Genomic DNA, 21,338 nt, shown 5'->3' on the forward strand with positions numbered 1-21,338 from the left:
CATCAACATCCCCTTTTCTCACCATGTGCCCCCCACAAGCCTCAACAACAGCAGCTCGGGTGGTTCAAGACCTCATCCTGCCCTGAACCTCTGCCCACGTCAGAGCTCAGCTCAGGCTGGCACTGACCAAAGCAATCCCTTGGCCAAGGAAGCTGCAAACACCTCCACAGCCCAAAGGACATCTCCTCTCCATGGGCAAACAGAGCTTAACAACCACCCCGGGAGACCTCGCTGGCTTCCCTTCACTGAAACCCTTCCGCACCCCTCGCGTGTCCTCAGACACATCTGAAGCGTGCGATGGCACAGCCTGGAAAGGCAGCACGTGCATCTGAAAGGAGAGAGCGGCTGGAGGATCCAAGTGTTCGCCTGCACAAAGGGCAGAAACGCCAGGGAAAGCTGCCAGCTCGGGGCTGGGTCGGGTTGTGTGCATTGCTCAACGCTGGCCGGACCTCTCACTGGATCTGGGGACAGGAAATACTGAAGAGAGCTAAAAATCTCCAGCCCGATCTTCAGATGCAATTGCAGAACTAGGTATGAAGGTCAAGGCAGGCAGATAAGGAGATGAAATAGCTGTGACCCACAATTAATCTACAGCTCATCCGCTCATCTGTGGAGCCGACCACATCCCACCCCCATCCTGGGACAACACACATGAGCTCAAACCCAAGAGCCTGGCCACAGGAGCTGGGCTGGGAGGTGGCAGCTCCTTAATGCACAGCACCAGCAGTGTGTTCGACAGCACCCACAGCCCCGGGTTCCAGCCACGTTTAATTAATACATCCCTGGAGCGGGAGGCAAAGGGTGAAAAAAATAGGAGACCTTTGTGCCACCGTCCGTGTTCTCTGCTCCTACTACAGGCACCTCCAGCAGCACATGGACAAACAGGAAGAACAGCAGGAGGCTCCTGTCAAACCCATCACAGCACGTGCCGCTGACCCGGTCCCTCAGAGCTTACTCTGTCTTAGGAGTTTACCTCACCCAGTTCTCAAGGCAGCTCTAATTACACTCAGGCACAGGGCTCCGAGCCAATAACCGCAGGAGACACAACGGGAATCACAAAGCCATCAGCTCAAGAGCCTTTCCGCTGCTCTCCCTGGCTTTTCTGCCTGTTTGACCAAACCCTTTTTGGTCTTTGCCCCAGCCCTCGGCACACGAGGCGGGAGCGTATCCTCCAAGAGCATTTGCCATTTCGTAGTAAACCAGCAGCATGAGGCCAACACAAGCTTGGTATTGGCCAAGAGCAGAATCTGGGGCATCTGATATTTTAAACTTATTAATTCAGCTGCAGCTGGTAAAAGCACAGTTTTAAAAAAATGTGTGAATTCAAATAACCGGCTCCCATCTAATCCGCTCGCACCGCTCTCTGCTGCAGTGCAGTTAATTAAATGGCTCTCGTTATAAATCCACTTTCCCCAGAAATCTCATTAGCCAAATTAATATGATGCATATAGAGCACTTAACCCTTCCAAGAGACTGGTTTTAACAACGGCCTGGCTCTACCTGGTCACTGGAGCATCCCTCTAAGCCCCTCAGAAGGCAGAGGGGCAGACCCAGCACCCGAAAAACAACTCGCTGGCACAAAGCAACCGCAGGAGAACCATCCCACACCACATCCCACGATACCTCCGAGTCTCTGGAATAAATACATAATGTAAAGGAGACAGGGAACCATCTCCCAGTGAAACAGACAGTGAAATCTGACTCAGAGAGGCAGAACTCTTCTCGAACAGCCACTGACACTTTGAAGCACAGCCAAAAAGTGGGATAGAGCCCAAGCCCTGCCACAAACACCTGGATACCTGAGCAGGTGACCAGCTTGCAAAAAACATCCCCTTTTTTTGGGGGTACACTAAGAGATCACCCATCTCCTGTCAGCATCAACCCCCCAGCTGAGGCAAAGGGGCTGAAACACATCTCCCATTACTGCTACCAGCCCCAGACCTATGGTACACCAAAGGAGATCCAGAGGTTGTATCTCAACAGCACAAGAAATACATTGCAAAAACCAGAAATTTTAACTACAAACACCAACTTCTAAAAGAAAAGGCATCTCCTGAGTCTCCCCTCTCCAATTCCCTTCCCTCATTACCAGCAATAGCTACAATTGCTCCCATTTACAACAAACAGCTTCATTTAAATTATTACACCAGCATCCCATAAACACAGATAATTTGCCAAATCATCGCCTTGGCTTTCCTTGTCGACACACACAAATTATAAACACTATTCTGGGTTAAAGCAGTGTTAATTCAAGCAGTTCATGAAGTCAAAACAACAGCTCCAGCTTGCCAAGCTGAGAACACGTAGCTTTATGTGCTGTTTGTTAACGGGACCCCCCCAACGAACAGGGAAGCGCATCCAAGAGTCGGCTCCTTCGCTCCCGTTCCCGAGCGGGTGGAGCAGCAGGGTGACTGAACCAAACACTGTTAGTAAGCATTAATAAACTGGAGAACCAAGACAACAAAAGGCGAACAACAATCTTCTTTGACATTACAATTCAGTTCAACCTCTTCCAGCCCCTTACCTGTTTTAGGGATTTACACAGCGCTTTGCCCCGGGAACAGACACCTTGCAGAGCACAACCACAGCATCCGTCGGCTGAGAGGCATCTGCAGCCTAGCAAAGATCCTGCCCGGCTGCAGGGGGTTATCCATGGAGGTTAAAGTATGTCAAGGCAAACAGGGCAAGCTGCCATTCAAGGTGTCTTCATGGCACGTCACAAGAATTGTACCACGAGCTCCTGAAGCCGACGATGCAGCAGTGGCAGCTTCCTCTCGACGGCCGCGGTCCTCTCCTGCAGCAAACACGGAGTTGTGCTCCTGCACGGGAACAGCCTTCCAAAGCTCAGGAGCCCCCGGGACAGGAGAACTACAGCACACAACGTTTTCGGGCCGCCTCCGGCTTTTCCTCTCCCCATCTGTACTACACCGGGAGCGACTGCACGGAGCGCGCGGCGGGGCCGGGACGCGAGCAGGGCACATGCACATCCGAGGCGTGTGGAACCAACTGGCTTCAAAACCGGTCAAAATAAGGCACTGAGACACCACGCAAAGGTTTTAAATTACCGCCTCCAGCTCTCAGGAACTCTTCATCCATTCAGCACTAAACCCACAACTGCTGAAAAGCCCCTGGAGATGGAGGAGCGCCTCGCGTACGGCAGGAAAGGCTTTATTAACAGCATTTAAACACTTTTAAGGACTCATTTCTCTTTTTCTTTTGGCAATTTTGGTGCAAAGGTTTTACGTGCAAGATTCAAAGCAATTTCAAAACTTTTTTTCTTCAAAATTAAAAAAAAAAACCAAGAATCAAAACTAAAGGCAAACATGTTGGGTGAACAAAATAAATCAGAAACTTAAAATTCAGGAACTCCAGCTCTTCCAACCAGCGAAGCCCCAGACTTGGCCACCGTTCCGAGGCGCAGGGCGGTGCTTCCCTGCTTCTTGCGTGCCAGCAGCAGCACCGCTGCCCCGTCCCGCTGAGGAGAAACGCAGCAAGTGACCCCTTTTTCACTGCAAACATGGGGGCCACAGCAAGGCAATCAGCTAGAATCCTTCTGATTGGTACCACAGGTCGGTCAACGCGAAAGTGTCGGTGCTCTCCCTGCTTCTTGCTCAAGACCCACAACTATCAGCTCAATTGGGCAGCAGCAGCAGGAACCCCTCCGCTGCCAACACAGGGGCCAAACGTTTGTCGTCAATTCACTTCCAGGCAGAAAAACCATTTTCCTCAAAAGAAACAATTTATTTAGAATGAAACAAAATCAGCTCAACTGTGAGCGCATGTTTGAGTGACAGCTACTTTTAAGCTGTGTGAGCCATAAAAAGGGTATTCCTTTACTTTTCCAGCAATCTTGTGTACACAGCACAAAGCAAAGAGGTCATTTTTTTTTTCCACTTAAAACACGGGCATTGGCATCACAATAGCAGATACACAACTTTTTTTTTTTTTTTTAAAGCTGCCATTTTAGTAAAATGCACAAATACTAAACAGATAAGCTTTCTTCCATCAGGAGGCCCATGGAAATTCCACATAAGCCACAGCTTCTCTTCCCAAAGGTCCATTAGAGCTTGGTATCCCATGCGGTTGTCTTCTGCAGTCCACCAGATTTGCTTGCAGGAGGAAAAAAACGTTATTTCAATACAAATGTGTACACCAGATTTGGGTTTTTCCCCTCCCTACGTTATACAGATGAACATAAAGAGCTACGAGGCCTTTCTGAATATTCTACTTGGACTTCAAAAAGCACCAATACCACCCACAGGCATGAAACCTCGGAATGAAGTCACCTTCTAGGGATAGATGCAAAACAAGTAGTGCAGGGCTTCTTTTTGGACCAGGATTAAACTAGGCTTACAGTACTGATGATTACCCAACTCGTAGTAACACGTGATGGGGCACACCGAAATCATTAACCAGGAGAAAAACCAACCCAATTCTTGCTAATTCGGTTGACTTTCCTCACAGGGTATTTCCTGAAGGCAACTTATCAACAAAACCATGAAATGTAGTGTCACACAGCTCTTTTGCTCTCGTTTTGCCGCACAGTTCTAACAGCAGACAATGCCAATGTTAAAGAAAAGGCCAAATCAAAGACACACCCAATATAATTTAAAATTGTTACTATTCAAGCCGTATCTCTCAGCCATCCTTTTCACACAATCGGAGCTGCAGGAAGATGAATATTCAATGAACCATTCTCTGCACCACCCGCTCTGCTTTAAGCCTGATACAAAAATCACCTCATCGTTCAGTCTATCAATCATTGGAATATCTGTCCTTCGGTGCTATAAAGAAGTAAACAGAGGGATAAAGGGGAAAGAACCCCAAAAGCTCTAGAGCCACATGGCAACCATTTCTTCCCCTCTGGGTACACAGCACTCCCCAGGAGCGCTGCCCTCAACACTGTTTTGCTTAGAGCCAGGAATTACCATTTTCCAAGCCATTTTTCCCTGAGTCCTCAGAGTTTTTGAACCTGTCTTCACAATTTTGATTCTCTCCTCCTTCCCCATTAATACTTCAGGCCTTTCACCTCAGTTACCATCAACCAGAGGGTTCCCAAACCCACGCAAGAAATTAAAACTCGTTCTCTGCTCTCCACAGGGGCCAAGAAAGTTGGCACCAAAATATTCCATCTTTAACACCCTTGTAGGGAACGAAAGAGAGAGAGAGGGCAAGGTTTGTCTGCCTGGCAAGGATGCCCTTTTCTCTCTGCGAGGCTGACAAGGACGTGTCGGTATTTGTGCCCCTAAAACCTCTGGATTGAGGATAACCTCGGTGCTCCCGTGGCAGCAGCTCGGCGGGAGCAAACAAAGCCACTGGCTGGAGGCCAAGGAAGTTGCACAAAGTTTCCAATTGAAAGAAATAAAACAACTACCTAAAATCTCAAACAAAACTACGAGTCATTTGAGGTTCTTTCCCCAAAGCATAAAGCACACGGATGAAATGATTCAGGAAAAGGACATCCTTTTTCCAGGCTAGTTCAACACACTAATGAAATAGAAGAACATCAGCTGCACACAAGGTTGGGAGGGAATACTGAGCTCTCGCCAGAGCAACGTAATGCCAGACACAAGGGAGAGAGCCAACAACTGCTACATCTGGTTTGCTCTGCACACAGTGGTATCACCCACAGGCTTCAAAACCTTCAGCCCTGGCCAAGCTGACTTCAGTGGACAGTTACTCCAATGGGGAACACCTCAGACCAAGGAGGAAAGCAGAGCCTGCCCAGCTGCACCGGCCGGGACGGCAGCACGGGAATTCAGTGCCGGCAAAAAAAAAAAGCTGCCAAAGTTTTGCCACAAGAACCCTCAAAGGGTGTTAAAATCCCTGCTTACAAAACAGAGCAGCAACCACAAATAAACCAGATTCAAAGCAGCAGGTGCTCCATTAAATAAAGAACCAGAAAACCTGGAGTCAAACACAGCCTTGCCTGCTCCCTCTGGCCCTCCAGCACGGCACAATTTAACAGCCAGTAGCAGGTGGAACCACTGTGATTTTCCAAGGGAAAAATGGAAGTGCACCCAGGATGCTCTTCCCAAAAGGCTTCCCAAACCAAGCTGGCTTTGGCAAGCTACATTGACCCCAAGTTTTATGGGTTTTTAAGCAGGTGCCTGCTGCGGATCAGCCGAACAAACGCTGCTCTCAGCGACCTTAAGTGTCCAACACAAACATTAGTGCTTCTTTTTCCCGGTTTTGGGCAGATTTGAATTCCCAGGTGCTCAAGTCTCTTTCCTAGAAAACTCTTGCAAGTGATTTCTGTCAGATGAAATGAGAAAACTCCCTGCGAATGCAAGCAGCACTGGCAGCATTGATCACCTGCTGACATACAACAGGCACCTGCTCCAATTAAAACATTCTTTGCAGTAAGTGGTAAATACGCTGTATCTCCTTAAACACAGTGATTTGCATTTCCGGTGTCATTCCCAAAAATTCTCGTTGTTAATAGTAAGCTGAACAGCTGAATTCTGCCATCTCTTACATTCACATTGAAGGGCAACCCAGAAATCCTGGATTTTACCCTCAAATTTAAGAGCATTAAATGAGGCTTTCACCTTTTCATTTAGAAAGAAAAGCAGCTATAAAAACCAGATCTGTGTTTAAGATACGCTATCAGATTGGAATTCTCAGTTCACCACGATGTTTGGGGTACTGTGTCCACTCATTCCTGGCAGATAAAGCAATCAAAGCCCTCTTAAACCACAGCCCTCTCTCACAAGTGGTTCAGTAACAAAAATTCCTATTTTTGTGACAGAAACTCAAGCAAGTTCAGCTGCACCCATAAAATACATTCAAGACATTTCCTCCTTCATCTCCTATTCGCATCCTATTCCACACTTTGAATTTGATTTTTGCCGTGCGAGTTGTAGCAGAAATCAACTCATGCCTGCATCAATCATCCAAGGAATCTACTGGAGCATGGACCGAGCGAGGCAGCGTCGCTTCTCCGTTGCCCAAATCCCTGAAAACATGGCTAAGTGCAAGATTACATTCTGGGTTTAAGTGCAAGATTACAATTTTGGGGCCTGTAAAAAGATAACAGTCAGATTTACACTTCAGTTTAGAAGCTGCTGCAACATCCTTTTGGTTGTTAAACAGAATATCATGGAATTAGATCCCATCAGGGATTGAGATCCCTTCTTCCCTCCTAAATGCCTGGATTACCAAGGTGGCCGAGACAGCTGGAGAAAAGTGCCCAATGGTTGGGGGAAAAATAAGAAAAAATTAACTATGTTCCGTGAAAAAAAACACCCTGCAAACTGTTTCATCCTTGAATCACAAGAACAAGAGCTCAAACCTCGGTGTCTTGGAGTATTTTTAACATTTCTCCAAGATGCTAAAACCACTTTACTCCAGGTGCCCATGATAAACCTCATGTAATGCCCGCTGCACACTGTACCTGAAAAGTCCCTAGCAGACAGCAGTTCCTTGCTATTAACAAAGAGGTAAAATGTTAATGAGAACTTTTATGTAATTAAATTATCACAGAATGAAAAGCATCTCTGGAGAGAAGCACTTACTTGCTCAGAGTTTGCACTGTGGAACCAGACCCCACTGAACCTGCAACTCTTGGAAAACAACAACAAAAAAAAACGTAGTAAAACCAAAACCCCACGATATAACTCAAGTTCTCCTTAAAGCACCTCCTTGTTTCCTGCACACCAGAGTGAGCACAAGACATTCCTGGTTTGTAACAAAGTCCTCAGCTCTTCGCCAAACCTTGTCACTGCTACAAACCCAAAGTGCACATATGGGATACACTGGGAAATCAGGGAAATACACCTGGTAAAAAGCCCAGTTTCAGTGCATGCACCTGGGGGGCTGGCTGAAAAAGGAATCCCTTTCCACAAAGGAATTCAGGGTTCTGCTGTGTACCCGAGAGCAGCTGCTGCTCACCTGAAAAACGTCGACCTCGAGCCACGCGACTCAACGGGGAAACCACTGAGGCTCCCGAGGGAAGGGATCCCGTGGGCCAAAGGGCCGCTGGCCTGAGGCCGACAGGGAATTTCAAGGACTCAAAAGAGGAGCTGACACCAGTCTGTTACTAGAGTGTGGTTTTCCATTTCCACTGAGTGCTTTAAATCTGGTCTGTTGGGTTTGGAGCTCTCTCAAGGACGAGCTCTTGGGACTTGCTTTAAAATACATGAAATGAAAAAAGGACATGAATCAAAATTCAGAAGACGGGAATTCTTCTTTCCCTCCCCTTCCCCCCCACCCCAGTTTTTCTTATTTTTTCTTTTCTATTTTCTGTAAATCAAAGCAGGCTGAGCCTCCCTGCTGTCCCCACTGATAGGGAATTCTCAAAATATCCTATTCACACTACTCCTAACCAACCTCTCTGGCTTCTACCTTTATAGAAAAATGTAGTAACAGAAAATCGGGCCGGGAAAGTCACCTACAAACAAAGATCTATTTAAAATAACGACAGGGCTGGCTAAGGCTGTATCCCATAGCACCTGGCACACGCTGGAAGGGCTGCATGGAGGAGTAGGCAGGGTTGGGAACAGAACACGAGGGCCTTAGGACGCCCCACGGACAATGATCATGACCAGATAGTCGTCCTCTGATTTGGCCAACGCCTTGGCCGTGGAGTCCAGGAACTGCTGGGAGAAATCGCAGGGTGGAAAGGCGTGCAGGACCCCGCTGTTCTCCTTGTCTTTGTTCCCCCCTACAGGGAGGCTGATCACCCCGGCAGCCTGCTTTTGCTTTAGGTAGGACACCAGATTCCTGAGCGGCCTCTGCGTGGAGGTGGTGGCGGCCTCGGCAGCCCCGGCTGCGGAGCGGTTGTCTGAGGCGCCGGGCACGGCCAGAAGGATGGCGTATCCGTTGGGACCCGCCACCTTGATGCGCCGGTTGACCTCGTCCAGCTTGGGCTGGTCCAGACGGAGACGTTGGGTGATCTTGAGCTGAGCCACTTTCCCCCCAGTCGCTCCCTCCACGAGGAGGCTGCTGGCGACTCCGAGGTCCCCCTGGAGCAGGTGCATGTTGGACGGGAAGTTGCTGTTCTTCAGCAGGAGCATCCCCTGCCAAGCCAGGCACAGCTTGGGCGCTGCCCCGGCCTGCGCCGCTCCGTCCTGCTGCTGTTTCTGTGGAGGAGGTTTTGAGCCGGGAGCCGCCGCCGCCGCCCTCCGCCACCCGCTCGTCCTTTTTGGCCGGACTTTTGCACTCCTGGGCGGCAGCGGCGGCGCGATGCTTCCGCTCCCGCTCCGCGGAATTCTTGCGGTCGCGCTTTTCGTTCTGCGCCCGCTCCAGGCTGCCCCGGCGGGATTCCCGGATGGGGAAGGTCGCTCCAACAGGAGCAAGCGGGATGAGCGCTCGGGGTCAGTACTGTAACGCTCCCGGCCTCCGAGGAGCTCGGGGCTGCGGTCCGGGGGAGAGGTTGTGGCCAAGCAGTGGCGCTTTCGGGAGGAAGAGGAGCGCTCACTGTCGGGGGAGCGGTCCAAGTGCCGGCCTCCATCCTCTGCCAGCCTCCGTTTCCTAGGCTGATCCCTACTGCTACTGCCCAACTCCCTCTCCCCACGGTCCCGCTCCAAGGACCACCCATCCCGGCGGCGCTCCAGGCTTTCCAGTGGGTCATAGGCAGCTGCCCGATTACTCCTGTCCCGCACAGGGGGCGGTGGGGGCACCCACTCTGTCTCAGGGTAAAGGTCTCTGTCACGGTCTCTATAGAGCAAAGGTGGCGTCCTGTCCCGGGCCCCCCGGAGAGGGTCAGGGGGGGCTCCCCGGTGAGCCCCAAAAGCAGCCGCCTCCGCCACAAGCTCGTAATGAGCTGGGGGTGGCAAGGGCAGGGGCTGCAGGTAGGGCTGCTGGTACCGATGCTCCGTGTCAGCAAAGTCTACGCGGAGCCGGCGATCCGGCCCCCCCAGGGGGAACCCCCGCATGTGAGTGCAGGCTGCCTGCGCCGCGTCCAGGCTCTCGTACTGGATGTAGGCCCAGGAATCCCCTTTGCGGTAATCGATCGTGCGGATGGTGCCAAACCGATCAAACTCCCTGGCCAGGGCAGCCAGAGGCACCCAGGGCCCCAGGCCGCCCACCCAGAGCCGGGTGGTCGGGGTGGCTTTCCCATATCCAATCTTGATGGGGTTACGCAGCAGCACCTTCCCTGACATGGCCAACTTGGCCCGGTGCGCCATGTCCAGATTCTCAAACTTAAGAAACCCATAGGTGCTGGTCTGCCCACGTCCCGGCCTCTTGATGTCCACCTCAGTGATGACCCCAAAACGGTCAAACGCTCGCCGCAAGTCCGACTCGCTCACGGTGATGTCCAGGTTGCCCAGGAACAGCGTGCGGTTGGCTCTCTGGTCATCCTCAGGGCTGATCTCCTCCTCACCGGCCGCTCCGGCACCTCCTCCTCCTCCTCCACGGAATCCCCCGGCCGCCGCCACGCCGGCCACGCGCTCCAGCCCGTAGGCCGGCCGCACCCGCGCCTCGTAGAAGCCACCGTAGTCCCGCTCCCTCTCCAGCTCCCTCGGCAGCGGCGGCGGCGGCGGGAGCCGGCCCAGGGCGAGCTGCTGCAGCCGGTAGTCCCGGTATCCCAAAGCTCCGCCGCTGCCCGCGGGGGACAGCGCCCGCTGCGCGGCCCCGGCCGGCGGGTGCCGCACGGCCGCCGCCACTGCCCCGACCGCCGCTGTGCCGTAGGGAGACTCCTTGTCCAGCAGCGCTGGGGAGCGGCTGCTGCGCCGGCGGCCGCTGCCTCCGCCGACATAGACGGCCTCGATCTTGAGCGGGCGGTCGTAGAGCACGAGGCGGCCGCGGGCGTGCTTGGCGGCGCGCGCGTCCTCGGGCCGGCGGAAGTTGACGAAGGCCACGCGCTCGTCGGCGGCGCCGGCGCCGGGCGGGAGGCGGCTGATCTTCACGCTCACGTCGCCGAAGCGCTTGAACTCGTGGAAAAGCCCGTCCTCCACCGCCTCGTCGCTCAGCGCCGAGCCCAGCTCGCTGATCTTCAGCGTCTTGTACTCGCCGCCGCCCGGCTCCGACGAGGAGGAGGAGGAGGAGGCGGCGGCGGCGGCCGCCCGCGATTCGCCGCCGCGGCTGCTGCTGCTCCGCGACGCCTCCGCGGTTTTACCGCTGTAGCCGTGCCGGCCCCCGCCGCCGCGGCCGCCGCCGAACCGGTCTCGTACTCGCGGCTGCCGGCGCGGCCGCCCTTGTCCGTGTGAGCGCCGCGCCGGCCGCTCCCGCTGTTGCTCTCGCCGGACGCCGCCGCCGCTTTCCCGCCGTTGGAGCCGCCGCCTCCGCCGGACGAAGCCGCTCGGCTTCTTGCTGCCGCGCGAGGAGGAGGAGGAGGATGCCGAGTCCTCGCCGCCCCGGGAGCGCTTGGCCTTGGCGGGCGAGCGCTCCTTGCCCTTCATGGCGGCGGCGGCCGCGCTCCCGCCGGGCCTCCCCGACCGCCCCGCTCACGCACCCGCCGCCATCTTGGGAGCCGCGCCGGCAGCGCGCGCCGCCCCCCCCGCGCCCATTGGCTGCCCAGGGCGGCGCCCTCGCCCATTGGCTGCCGCCGCGAGGAAGCTCCGCCTACCGCGTGGCGCTGCGCGTTCCCATTGGTCCGCCGGGCTGTCGGTCTGCCAACCAGCCCCATGCTCCCGCGGGGAGGGGCGGGAATCGCCGCCGTCGCGCGCCTCCCCGCTCCACTTGCTCATTGGGCAGTTAGAAAGGGCGCGGCGATCTGATTGGGCGGTTCCATCTGTCAGTCGTGGCAGTACAACCAAGGGAGGATTTTCGCTGCCCATTGGACACTGGGCCGAACTTACCGCCGCCTTCTGATTGGCTCTCGTATCTGCCAGTTACAATATTCACACTGCGGCCCCGCCCCGCCCTTTTCCATTGGCTCTCTCGCTTAGATGTGGGTTCCCATCGTACCTCTCAAAATCTCGCGAGTTGCTATTTCCCGCCCCCTTTTCTCATTGGTCATTAGTCAACGCCATCGCCTGCTCTGATTGGCTGATCCCTACGCCGCTCACGACGGGGCGCGCCCTGCCCCCTAACTCCACTCCTGGTTTATCATTGGGCGAGAAAATCTCCCCAGGCATCTGATTGGGTGCAGACAGGCAGAGTGCTGATTGGCTAGAACAAAAATCAATCAGGCTTGCGCTGACTCTGATTGGTCGCAGCGGGTAGGGAGGCGGTCCCCAGCAGAGCTTGCGGTGCGGCGGCCCCTGAGGGCTCAGAGCGCGGCGGGCTGCGGTGCAGAGTGGAGGTGCGGTGCGTGCTCCCTGTCCTTCCCCTCAGCCCGCCCCTACACCCACCGGCTCGGGCTGAAGCCACCGCGGGGGAGAGGAGGAAGCTCGGCTGCATTCAGTGCCTGTCTCACCCTCCCCCTATTTCCTTGTGCTTGTCCGCACCAGGGAATGCAGAGAAACGCTCCCGGCGACTGCGAGAGCTGCGCAGGTGTCTGAGGCTCCCCAGGGCCCGGCCCGCGCTCCTCTGCCGGTTTTGGAACCCTGAGTAGCTGCAGGCACTGTCTCGGGGCACGGTCACTCCTTACTCGGGGCCTCCAAACCGCTTGAAATATTTCCCTGTTAAATCTTCACAACACAGTGGGTATCCTGATAGATTCTGCTTTCAGCAGCGGTCCCATCTTTCCCTGGGGAGTTGGAGCTCGGAGGTTCTCGGAGATGGGGAAGAGGTTTGGATTCGGTCTGAGGCGAAGGAGCCTCCGCGGCCTCAGGGAATCCCAGTTCCCGTGGAGCAGGAACGCCTCTAATCCCTGTATTTTGTGAGGATCCCGCTCTAATCCCTGTATTTTGTGAGGATCCTGCTGCCACGTGGGGCCCTGGGCGCTTCCTCTTCTTTCTCCTGCTCTGCTCTGCCTGTGAGAAGTGTAAATAGGAAAAAGAAAGGTTCAAAGCGGGAGAAGGCGGAGCAGGGCTGTGTCCCCCAACCCTGCTGGAACTGCTGCCCCTGCATCCTACAATCCCATAAATCTTCCCCCTAAACCCTAGTTTCCCCCAATAAAACCATAACTTCAACACCCAAACTCCAATTTCACCCTCAACGCTCCAATTTCACCACCAGTCCCCAGGTGGATTCCCCCAACTCCAAATTTTGCACTCTAAACCCTCATTTCAGCCCCTCCAAACCCTCATTTCCTTGCCCAAACCCCAAAATTCATCCCCCAAACTTTAATTTCGCTCCCTAAATTCCCGATTTCACCCCCAAATCTCAATATCATCTCCCCAAACCCTAATATCACCCTCTCCTGTTCCATCTTTCAAACCCCAATTTCATACTCGCAACCACTCATTTTACCCCCTAAATCCTAATTTCACCCCCCATAACCTAATTTCATCCACCAAACCCTCATTTCATTCTCCCAAACCCTAATTCCGACGTCCCAAATCCCAGTTTCTTCCCCCAAGCACTAATTTCACCCCACCTGATCCTGATTTTATATCCTAAACCCCTATTTTCATCCCCCTAAACACTAATTTCATGCCAACAAACCCTAATTTCACCCCGCAAACCTTAATTTCACCCCATCAAACCCCAATTTGATCCTCTCAAACTCCAGTTTCACTGCACAAACTCCAATTACACCCCCACAACTGCAATTCCACTTCCAAATTCCAATTTCAACCCCCCCCAAACCCCAGTTTTATCCTCTCAACCCCCAACTTCACCCTCCAAACTTCAATACCATTCCACAAACCCCCAGTTTCACCCCCAAACCCCAATTTCACCCTCCAAACTCTTAGTTTCACCTTTTAAACCCCAATCCCACCCCACCAAACCCCAGTTCGATCCCCCCCAACCCCAAATTTCACCCTCCTAATCGTTATTTTCAAATCCAGCTGTTCCTGAGGAGGAATTCCCTGCAGCTACGGGGATGGGAAGCACTCCGTGGAAACCCGCGGCTCTCCAGCTGCTCCGGGCTGTGTTTGAACAATCCCAGCCTGAGTGGCTGGAGATCAGGAGAGCAGGAGGCACAACGTTCCCTCACGAAATCCGATCGCTCCCAGGAGTTCATCCAACAGGGGGAGATGGGATCTGATTGTTTTAGCAGGGCCCATTAGGCTGTGTCTGTCTGTGTCTGTCTGTCCCCTGCCGTGTCGTCTTCTGGCTCAGGGACAGCGGCTCCTGAAGTTGTGGGAGGGTTTCAGTGGAGGGTAAATGGCTGAGCATGAAACCATGCAAGGTTGGAAAAGCCTTCCAAGACCATCGGGTCGAAGCTGTGCCTGATGCCCACCTTGTCCCCAGCCCAGAGCACTGAGTGCCACCTCCAGGCCTTCCCTGGACACCTCCAGGGATTGGGAACTCCAAACCTCCCTGGGCAGCCCCTGCCAAGGCCTGAGCACCCTTTCCATGCAGAAATTCCTGCTGATGTCCACCCTGAGCCTCCCCTGGCCCAGCCTGAGGCGTTCCCTCTCCTCCTGTCCCTGTTCCCTGCCAGCAGAGCCCAACCCCCCCGGCTGCCCCCTCCTGTCAGGGACTTGTGCAGAGCCACAAGGTCCCCCCTGAGCCTCCTTTGCTCCAGCCTGAGCCCCTTTCCCAGCTCCCTCAGCTGCTCCTGGGGCTCCAGACCCTTCCCCAGCTCCGTTCCCTTCCCTGGACATGCTCCAGCCCCTCAATGTCCTTCTTGTCATGAGAAACCCAAAACTGAGCCCCAGCAGTGCCAAGAACAGAGGGACAGTCACTGCCCAGGGCCTGTTGGACACTGCTCCTGATCCAAGCCAGGTGTCTTTGGCCTCTTGCCCCCCTGGGCACACCCAGGCTCACGTCCAGCCGCTGTCACCAGCACCCCCAGGTCCTTTTCCAGCTTTCCAGCCACTCTGCCCCTGGCCTGGAGCGTTCCACGGGGCTGTTGTGACCCAAGGGCAGGACCAGCACTTGGCCTTGTTGACCCTCACACCGTTGGCCTCCGCCCATGGATCCAACCTGTCCAGATCCCTCTGCAGAACCTTCCTGCCCTCCAGGAGATCCACAGACCCACTCAGCTTGGTGTTTTCTGTGAACCGAAAAGGGTGCCCTTGATCCCCTTATCCTGATCATGGATAAAGAGATTAAACAGGACCAGCCCCAATCCTGAGGCCTGGGGAACCCCACTAGTGACCAGCTGCCACTGAATGCTGAATCACAAAATCCCAGACTGGTTTGGAAAAGACCTTGAAGCCCATCCCATTCCACCCCTGCCATGGGCAGGGACACCTTCCACTAGCCCAGGTTGCTCTAACCCCATCCAACCTGGCCTTGGACACTTGCAGGGATCCAGGGGCAGCCACAGCTGCTCTGGGCACCCTGTGCCAGGGCCTCCCCACCCTCACGGGGAGCAATTCCTTCCCAATATCCCATCTAACCCTGCCCTCTGGCACTGGGAAGCCATTCCCTGTGTCCTGTCCTTCCATCCCTTGTCCCCAGTCCCTCTCCAGCTCTCCTGGACCCACTTTAGTCCCTGGAAGGGGCTCTGAGGTCTCCATCCCTGGAGCCTTCTCTTCTCCAGGCTGAGCATTCCCAGCTCTCCCAGCCTGGCTCCATAGTGGAGGTGCTCCAGTTCCCTCAACAGCTCTATGGCCTCCTCTGGACTCACTCCAACAGTTCCACATCCTTCTAATGTTGGGGCCAGCAGAACTGGATGCACCATGATTTTTAAGTACAGACCTTGGAGTGACAGGAATTGTGTTTGGAACATCCACCGAGCTTCTGAAACTGAGATTCTTCTGTGTAACAACCTGAACCCAGCAGGTGTTTCAGAGCCAGACCCGCGGTGATCCGGGAGCTCGGTGTGTGTGGATCATCATCGGGAACCTGTGGGAGATCAGAGTTGGGTGGATGGAATCAAGGAGGTGACACGAAGATGTGAGCAGGAGGAGCCGGGGCTGATCTGTGGCTGTGTCCCACGGGCTCATCCCAGCTGCTGCTCCCGGCTGGACCCAGCTGCTTCCTGCGGAGACACAGCTGAAGGATAAAGCTCAGGCATTATGATTTCCCTCCAGAAAAATTGTTCTTCTGTCAAGATGGTACTGTTTTACAGCAATACCTCCCTTCCAGAGCTGCCAGAAAGGGTTTTGGAGGGAGGGTTGGAGTTGACTGAGGAGTGAGGCCCAGCAGCCAGCATGTTGTAGGGAGCAGAATGTCCCAGTGTACAATAAAAAAGCATCACTGCAGCCTGGATCAGAAGCCCCCACATCCCATGCAGAGATCCCTCCCCTCCAGCTCCTCTCCTGCGTCTCCGATTGTGTCTATGGGATTATGGAACCCTGGACTGGTTTGGGTTGGAGGGACCTGAAAGCTCATCTCCTTCCACCCCCTGCCGTGGGCAGGGACACCTTCCACTAGCCCAGGCTGCTCAGAGAAGCTGAGGAATCACTCAACGAGGTGAGAGAAAACTGCACAGAAAACCATAATGTGCCATATTTCAGCTTCATCTGAAATTTTTTAGTTACAGCTGGTAAAACCTGGCACAGCTCCATGGCCGGAGAAGAAATGCATCACTTTAACAACAAGTGATAGAGACTTCTGTCTCCCAAGTCCTCTCCTCTTCCCAATGGTGCCTGGGGTTGGGAGAGAAAGACAGGGATTAAAATTCCTCAGCAGATGAGTCACAGGGTAAAAGACACCTTGAGGGGGAGCACTGGGCCATATCACCGCAGGAACGGGTCCTCCTGATAGACATTTAATCTGATTTCACTCCTCCTGACCTGCTCCTTCCAAGGGGAGACTCTTTTCCTCATGGATTTTTCCACCTCCACATCATCTGCTGGCGATGTGGATCTCTGTGGATCTGTACAGATCTCTGCTCGGCAGCACTGGGAGGGAGGTCTGGAGAGGATCAGGCTTTGTCAGGCCGTGAAAAACCATCTGGCACAAGCAGGAATCTTCCCCTGGGCCCAGGCTGGAGAAGGAGCGCTGTGCTCTGCTCTGCCTGTGCTTAGTTAAAAGTGTATGAATAATTCAGGTGCCAGATGGCCCTTGAGCCCCTGGCCTAGATCTAAACATCTAATTACACCTGCTGTCCCTGGGACTGGGCCATCCACGTCCCTCTGCAGAGCTGGGCTCATCCCACAGGACACTTGGGTGCTGCAGAACCACAGAAATTGGCCGCTTCCTGCAAAAAAAACCCCAAAACGTTCTCTTGGGGTTTAACTGTGTGTTTTCCTTTCCAAAGCCAGCTGGAGCAGATCACAGAGGAGCAGGTGGGTCCGATGGCGGAGGAGATGCAGTGGGCTCCTTGGATGGATCCCAGAGCTCCCGCTCCAATCCCACTGATCCAGGCAGGCTTGCAAGCCCCTCTGCTGGGGAGGCATCTGCCTGTTTGCAGTTTTGCATTCAGACGAGCTGCCTTTCTTCCAGGAGATGTGCTCGTATCCCAGCTGGCTGTTGGAGACGTGGAAATCCATTAGCTCCACTTAAGCGAGGCCACAAGAGCCCTCCCGGGAGCAGAGCTGCCGTGCTCTCCGACCCGGAGCCGAGGCGAATCTTCCCCTGGAATGGTGGCTGCGATCCCCGCAGTGGCCCAGACCTCGCCTTGGCCAGCAAAAAAGGAACTGGAGAACATCCACCCTGCGGGATGCCGGGGAGGAGCCGGGAGAGAGCAGATTCCTCCCCGCAGCCGGGAGAGCCGTGCCCGGCGCTCGCTGCCTGGCAGCGTGCGATGGAGGCAGCCGCTCCTGAAGCCAAGCTCATGCTGGCGTGAGCTCTGCTCAGCATCGTCCCCGAGAGCTTTGGGGACAGCTTTGGGTCCCCAAGCAGCGACTTCTGCGGAGCAGCCTCAGCACCAGCAGCGCCAGACACCCCGCGGCTCCCCAGCTTCGTGTCCCCGGGGCTGCCGGGGCTCTGCCCGCAGAGCAGGGAGGGCAGAGCAGGGAAGAACAGGGAAGAGCCGGGCAGGCAGCCCCTGCCCGTCCCGCTGCCGGCAGAGGGCAACGACAGCCCGTGAATTACCGGGTCTGATCCGGCCCCGCCGCCGCAGCCCAGCCCGAGACCCTCTGCCCTGGCTCCTCACCCCCCTCCGCTCCCTTTTCTTCTCCATTTCGTCTCTTTTCCTCCGCTGCGTGGGGAGGGCTCGAGTTTAATAAGTAATGAAGGAATTTATGGAGCCATTAGCCCGGTAATTGTTCGCTTTCCACCTAATATTCAGAGATTAATGGAGAGGAAAGAATAAACCCCCAAACTACAGACAGAATTAAGGCAGGATCAGGGATTGCATTGCAGGGCCACATCCTTCCCTAAAGCCCTCTGTCCTGAGGAGACCTGGTGCACGGGCATGAATCCGTAATTCCAGAGCTTTGGGCACCCAGGGACCCCCCGTGCTCTTGGTCCCATTTCCCTCCCAGGGACTCGCTGAGGATGGCCCCACTCAGGACAGTGATGTCTGTACAGGATGGAGCCACCTGATTTTGGGTGCCCAACGCCGACGCCTCGTGGCAGAGCTCTGCGGCTCCTCCTGCGGGGGTGCAGCCCGAGGAAGCCAAGCGGAGCCCTGGGAGGCTGCACACATCCATGGGCTCCAGGCGCTTTGGCTCTGCTCTGTCTCCGGTCCATCTGCCCCCTGCAAGCTGCTGCCTTTGCCTTCCAAGCGTTACCTGTGCTCAGAGGAGCCCAAATTTACTTCCTGCTCCCCCAGAGACTCTTCCACCGAGAGGCAGGGATCTGGTCCATCACCACTCCGTGCCTCGGTTCCTTTCCGTGCTCGGGAGGAGCAGCAGGGCCCAGAAGGACTCAGCCCATCTGTGCTCCCGCAGCGATCCCGGCAGGCAGGCGCCTTTAAACGCTGGAGCCATTTCCATGTCACCACACGGTGACACGGCCAGGAATGACGGATGAGCTGGGGCTTGCTGGGCAGACACCAAACAGGTGGCAGCTCTGGAGGGGGGACATCACATAACCACAAGTCCCCAAAACGACCCAAACACCAGAGACTCCATCCCAGCCAGGGCTCTTGGCTGCCTTTGGTAAAGGATTCTCCTTGGATAGGGAGAGGGAGGGAAAATGGGGGAGACCCCCCCAGCCCTGCTGAGCTGTAACGTCACCGCTGCGTGTGACGTGTTTGCAGGACAAGTGGCACTTGCTCCGGGAGGGAGAGGCAGCGCTAAGGATGCTCCGAGGAGCCAGACAGCGAGACCAGCCCTGAGACCTGTGCCCTTCCCTGTGTCCCAGCGGGGAGGAACAAGGACACAGCCTGCGGCAAAAGACATTTTCCAACAGTTCGCACAAGCTGCCGGGAAGGGAGGTGCTGGGCAGGAGCCTGTGGAGCACCCGGCACTCGCACAGAGAGACGAAGGAGATGGCCCCAGGAGACAGCTCCATGTGCCAGCCAGCCACAGGCACCTCGCACCTCTCTTCCACACCTCTTAAGGATCATCCCCATCTCCCTTTGTCTTCCGGGTGGTGTGTGTCACGTCTGGCAGCTCTTCCCTGTGACAGGCTCCAGCCACGGGGGGAGTGGAGCATGTCATGCCAAACAGCTCGTCCGTCCCTGTCCCTGTCCCTGTCCCTGTCCCTTCAGGGCCCTGCCTGCAGCCCTGGAGGAGAACAGACCAGATCCTCCTGACATCTTCCTTCCTCTCCAACACCTTCCCAAGTGCAAAAGGGGTTGTGCTGAGATACTTCACCCCAGGGCACGGGTGAGAGCCCAGAGAAGGTGCCTGAAACCCCTCAGCTCTGAGGACGCACATGCTCACCACAAAACTCCAGGATTTTTCCTTGTTAACTGCCCTTCCCATCTCCTGTGATGCACAGGCAGCCCAAAACTGGTTTCTCATCCCACTCACCTGCAAACAATTTTCCACCTCCTCCTAACCAGCTCCAGTGCCTCAGTTTCCCCACACTGGGGGGTTTCAGGGAGCAGGTTTTCCATATGTAGGAATGGGCAATGCCCCAACCAAGGCCCCAGCACATCCCATGTCTGGCGCTCCAGCATGGATTCATCATGTCTTTATGTCACCAGGAGAAGGGAAAAATGGCAATTAAAATAAATCAGAGGCTGGCAGCTCCATTTGTCAGCTCGAGGGGAACAGTTCCAGCCTGGATGGGGAGGGAACTCGGGCAGGAGACAATCAATAAGGCCTGTAGGTCTGTAAGGAGACACCCACCAACCTTCAGTCGGGGCCCCAAAGTCAAAACCTTGCCTGACTTTGCCGTTGGAGCAGTGCTGGACCTGGGGAAGGAACGTGCGAGTTGAATTCCCTCAAGACCTTGTGTTTCCAAGCCGACAGCGCTGGGCAAGGCTGTGCTGCTCAAGGAGACCCTTCTCCAGGTGTAAGGGGATCCTCCATCCTATGGAGGAGCCGTGAATAATTCATGGTGCTGGCTGGTGGCACGGCTCCTAGGCAGACCTGGGCAGTGAGGGCTGCTCCTCAGAGGGGGTTTTAGCCCAGGATGCTCGGAGGAACAAGGGAATCTTCTCATTTCCAGGGGGCTGGGAAACACTTTGGGATCTCAATCCCGCACGGTGTCACTCCAGGCCACCCTGGTGCTTCATACCCACCAAGCTTCATCCCCGTGGTGGCTCCATACTCCTCATCCCATGGGACTGTACCTGCCCCTTGTGTCTCCTCATGGACATTGTGTTATGGATTTAATTCCATGCTTTTCCATCCCTCTGTTGGTCCATCAGCAGCTCACTCCCAGAAGGGCTGGGCTCAGTCCAACACCTCCTCACCCACTCCCAGCCTCCATGGGGACGAGGACCCAAGCCAGGCTGTCCTTCTCCAGGCAGAGGCACCAGGAACGGTTACTCCCAAAGGAGAGCCGTGAAGAACAGGGTGGTGTCACCACAAACCTGCCCCAGGCAGGCTGGTGGGATCCACAGGGTCTCCACAGGTTGGATGCCAGTCCTACCCCATCAGCAGGACACCTGGATTTGGCTGCTGGGAGATCCTGATGGAAAAGGACTTTGTTTTAGAGACCCAAAGAGCTCAACTTGTGGCTTTATGCAGTGTGGGGGCAGTTCACAGGCACGGGAGGGTGGCTGAGCAACCCTGCAGCCTCCTCCTGCCCCCGGGATCTCCCTCATCTCCATCCCATCTCCATTCCTCCTTCTTCCCCTCTAAGCTGTGATAAATCCTGTGGGTCTTTATCAAAAACCACTCTGTACATTCGGTGCCTGGAGCTCCTTCAGCCATGGACTATGAATTCTTGCTAAATATATATTTAAGGCAGTCGTGGGGATATTTTTAAATGACCCCTGAAGCTATTTCTGCTTAATTTCCCTCACTTTTTCTCCGTGTCTCTCCCTGATCTTCTCCTCCAGAGAGGACGAGAGCTCATTTTCATCTCTCCTGTCTGGGAGATGGGGTGCCTGACTGGCTGAGGACAAAAAACAGCCCAAAAAAGAGCAGACGGGTCTGAGCAAGAATAGCAACAGGGCTGGCCCAGGGCAGAGCGCAGCAGGGTCCGGCCCCCCTCCG

The 21,338-nt window shown here is 55.0% G+C and overlaps 1 protein-coding gene across 1 annotated transcript; it reads right to left on the reverse strand.

Moving 5' to 3' along the window:
• Positions 1 to 3,720: 3,720 nt before the first annotated feature.
• On the reverse strand, positions 3,721 to 11,418 carry RBM15 (RNA binding motif protein 15). The gene is given in 5 exon segments (XM_039565078.1): positions 3,721 to 9,098; positions 9,100 to 9,278; positions 9,281 to 11,092; positions 11,095 to 11,236; positions 11,238 to 11,418. Coding segments are annotated over 5 exon segments (2,823 nt in total). The 5' UTR covers positions 11,346 to 11,418; the 3' UTR covers positions 3,721 to 8,516.
• Positions 11,419 to 21,338: the final 9,920 nt, after the last annotated feature.

This window comes from Corvus cornix, chromosome 26 (assembly GCF_000738735.6).
Source record: "Corvus cornix cornix isolate S_Up_H32 chromosome 26, ASM73873v5, whole genome shotgun sequence".
NCBI lineage: Eukaryota > Metazoa > Chordata > Aves > Passeriformes > Corvidae > Corvus > Corvus cornix.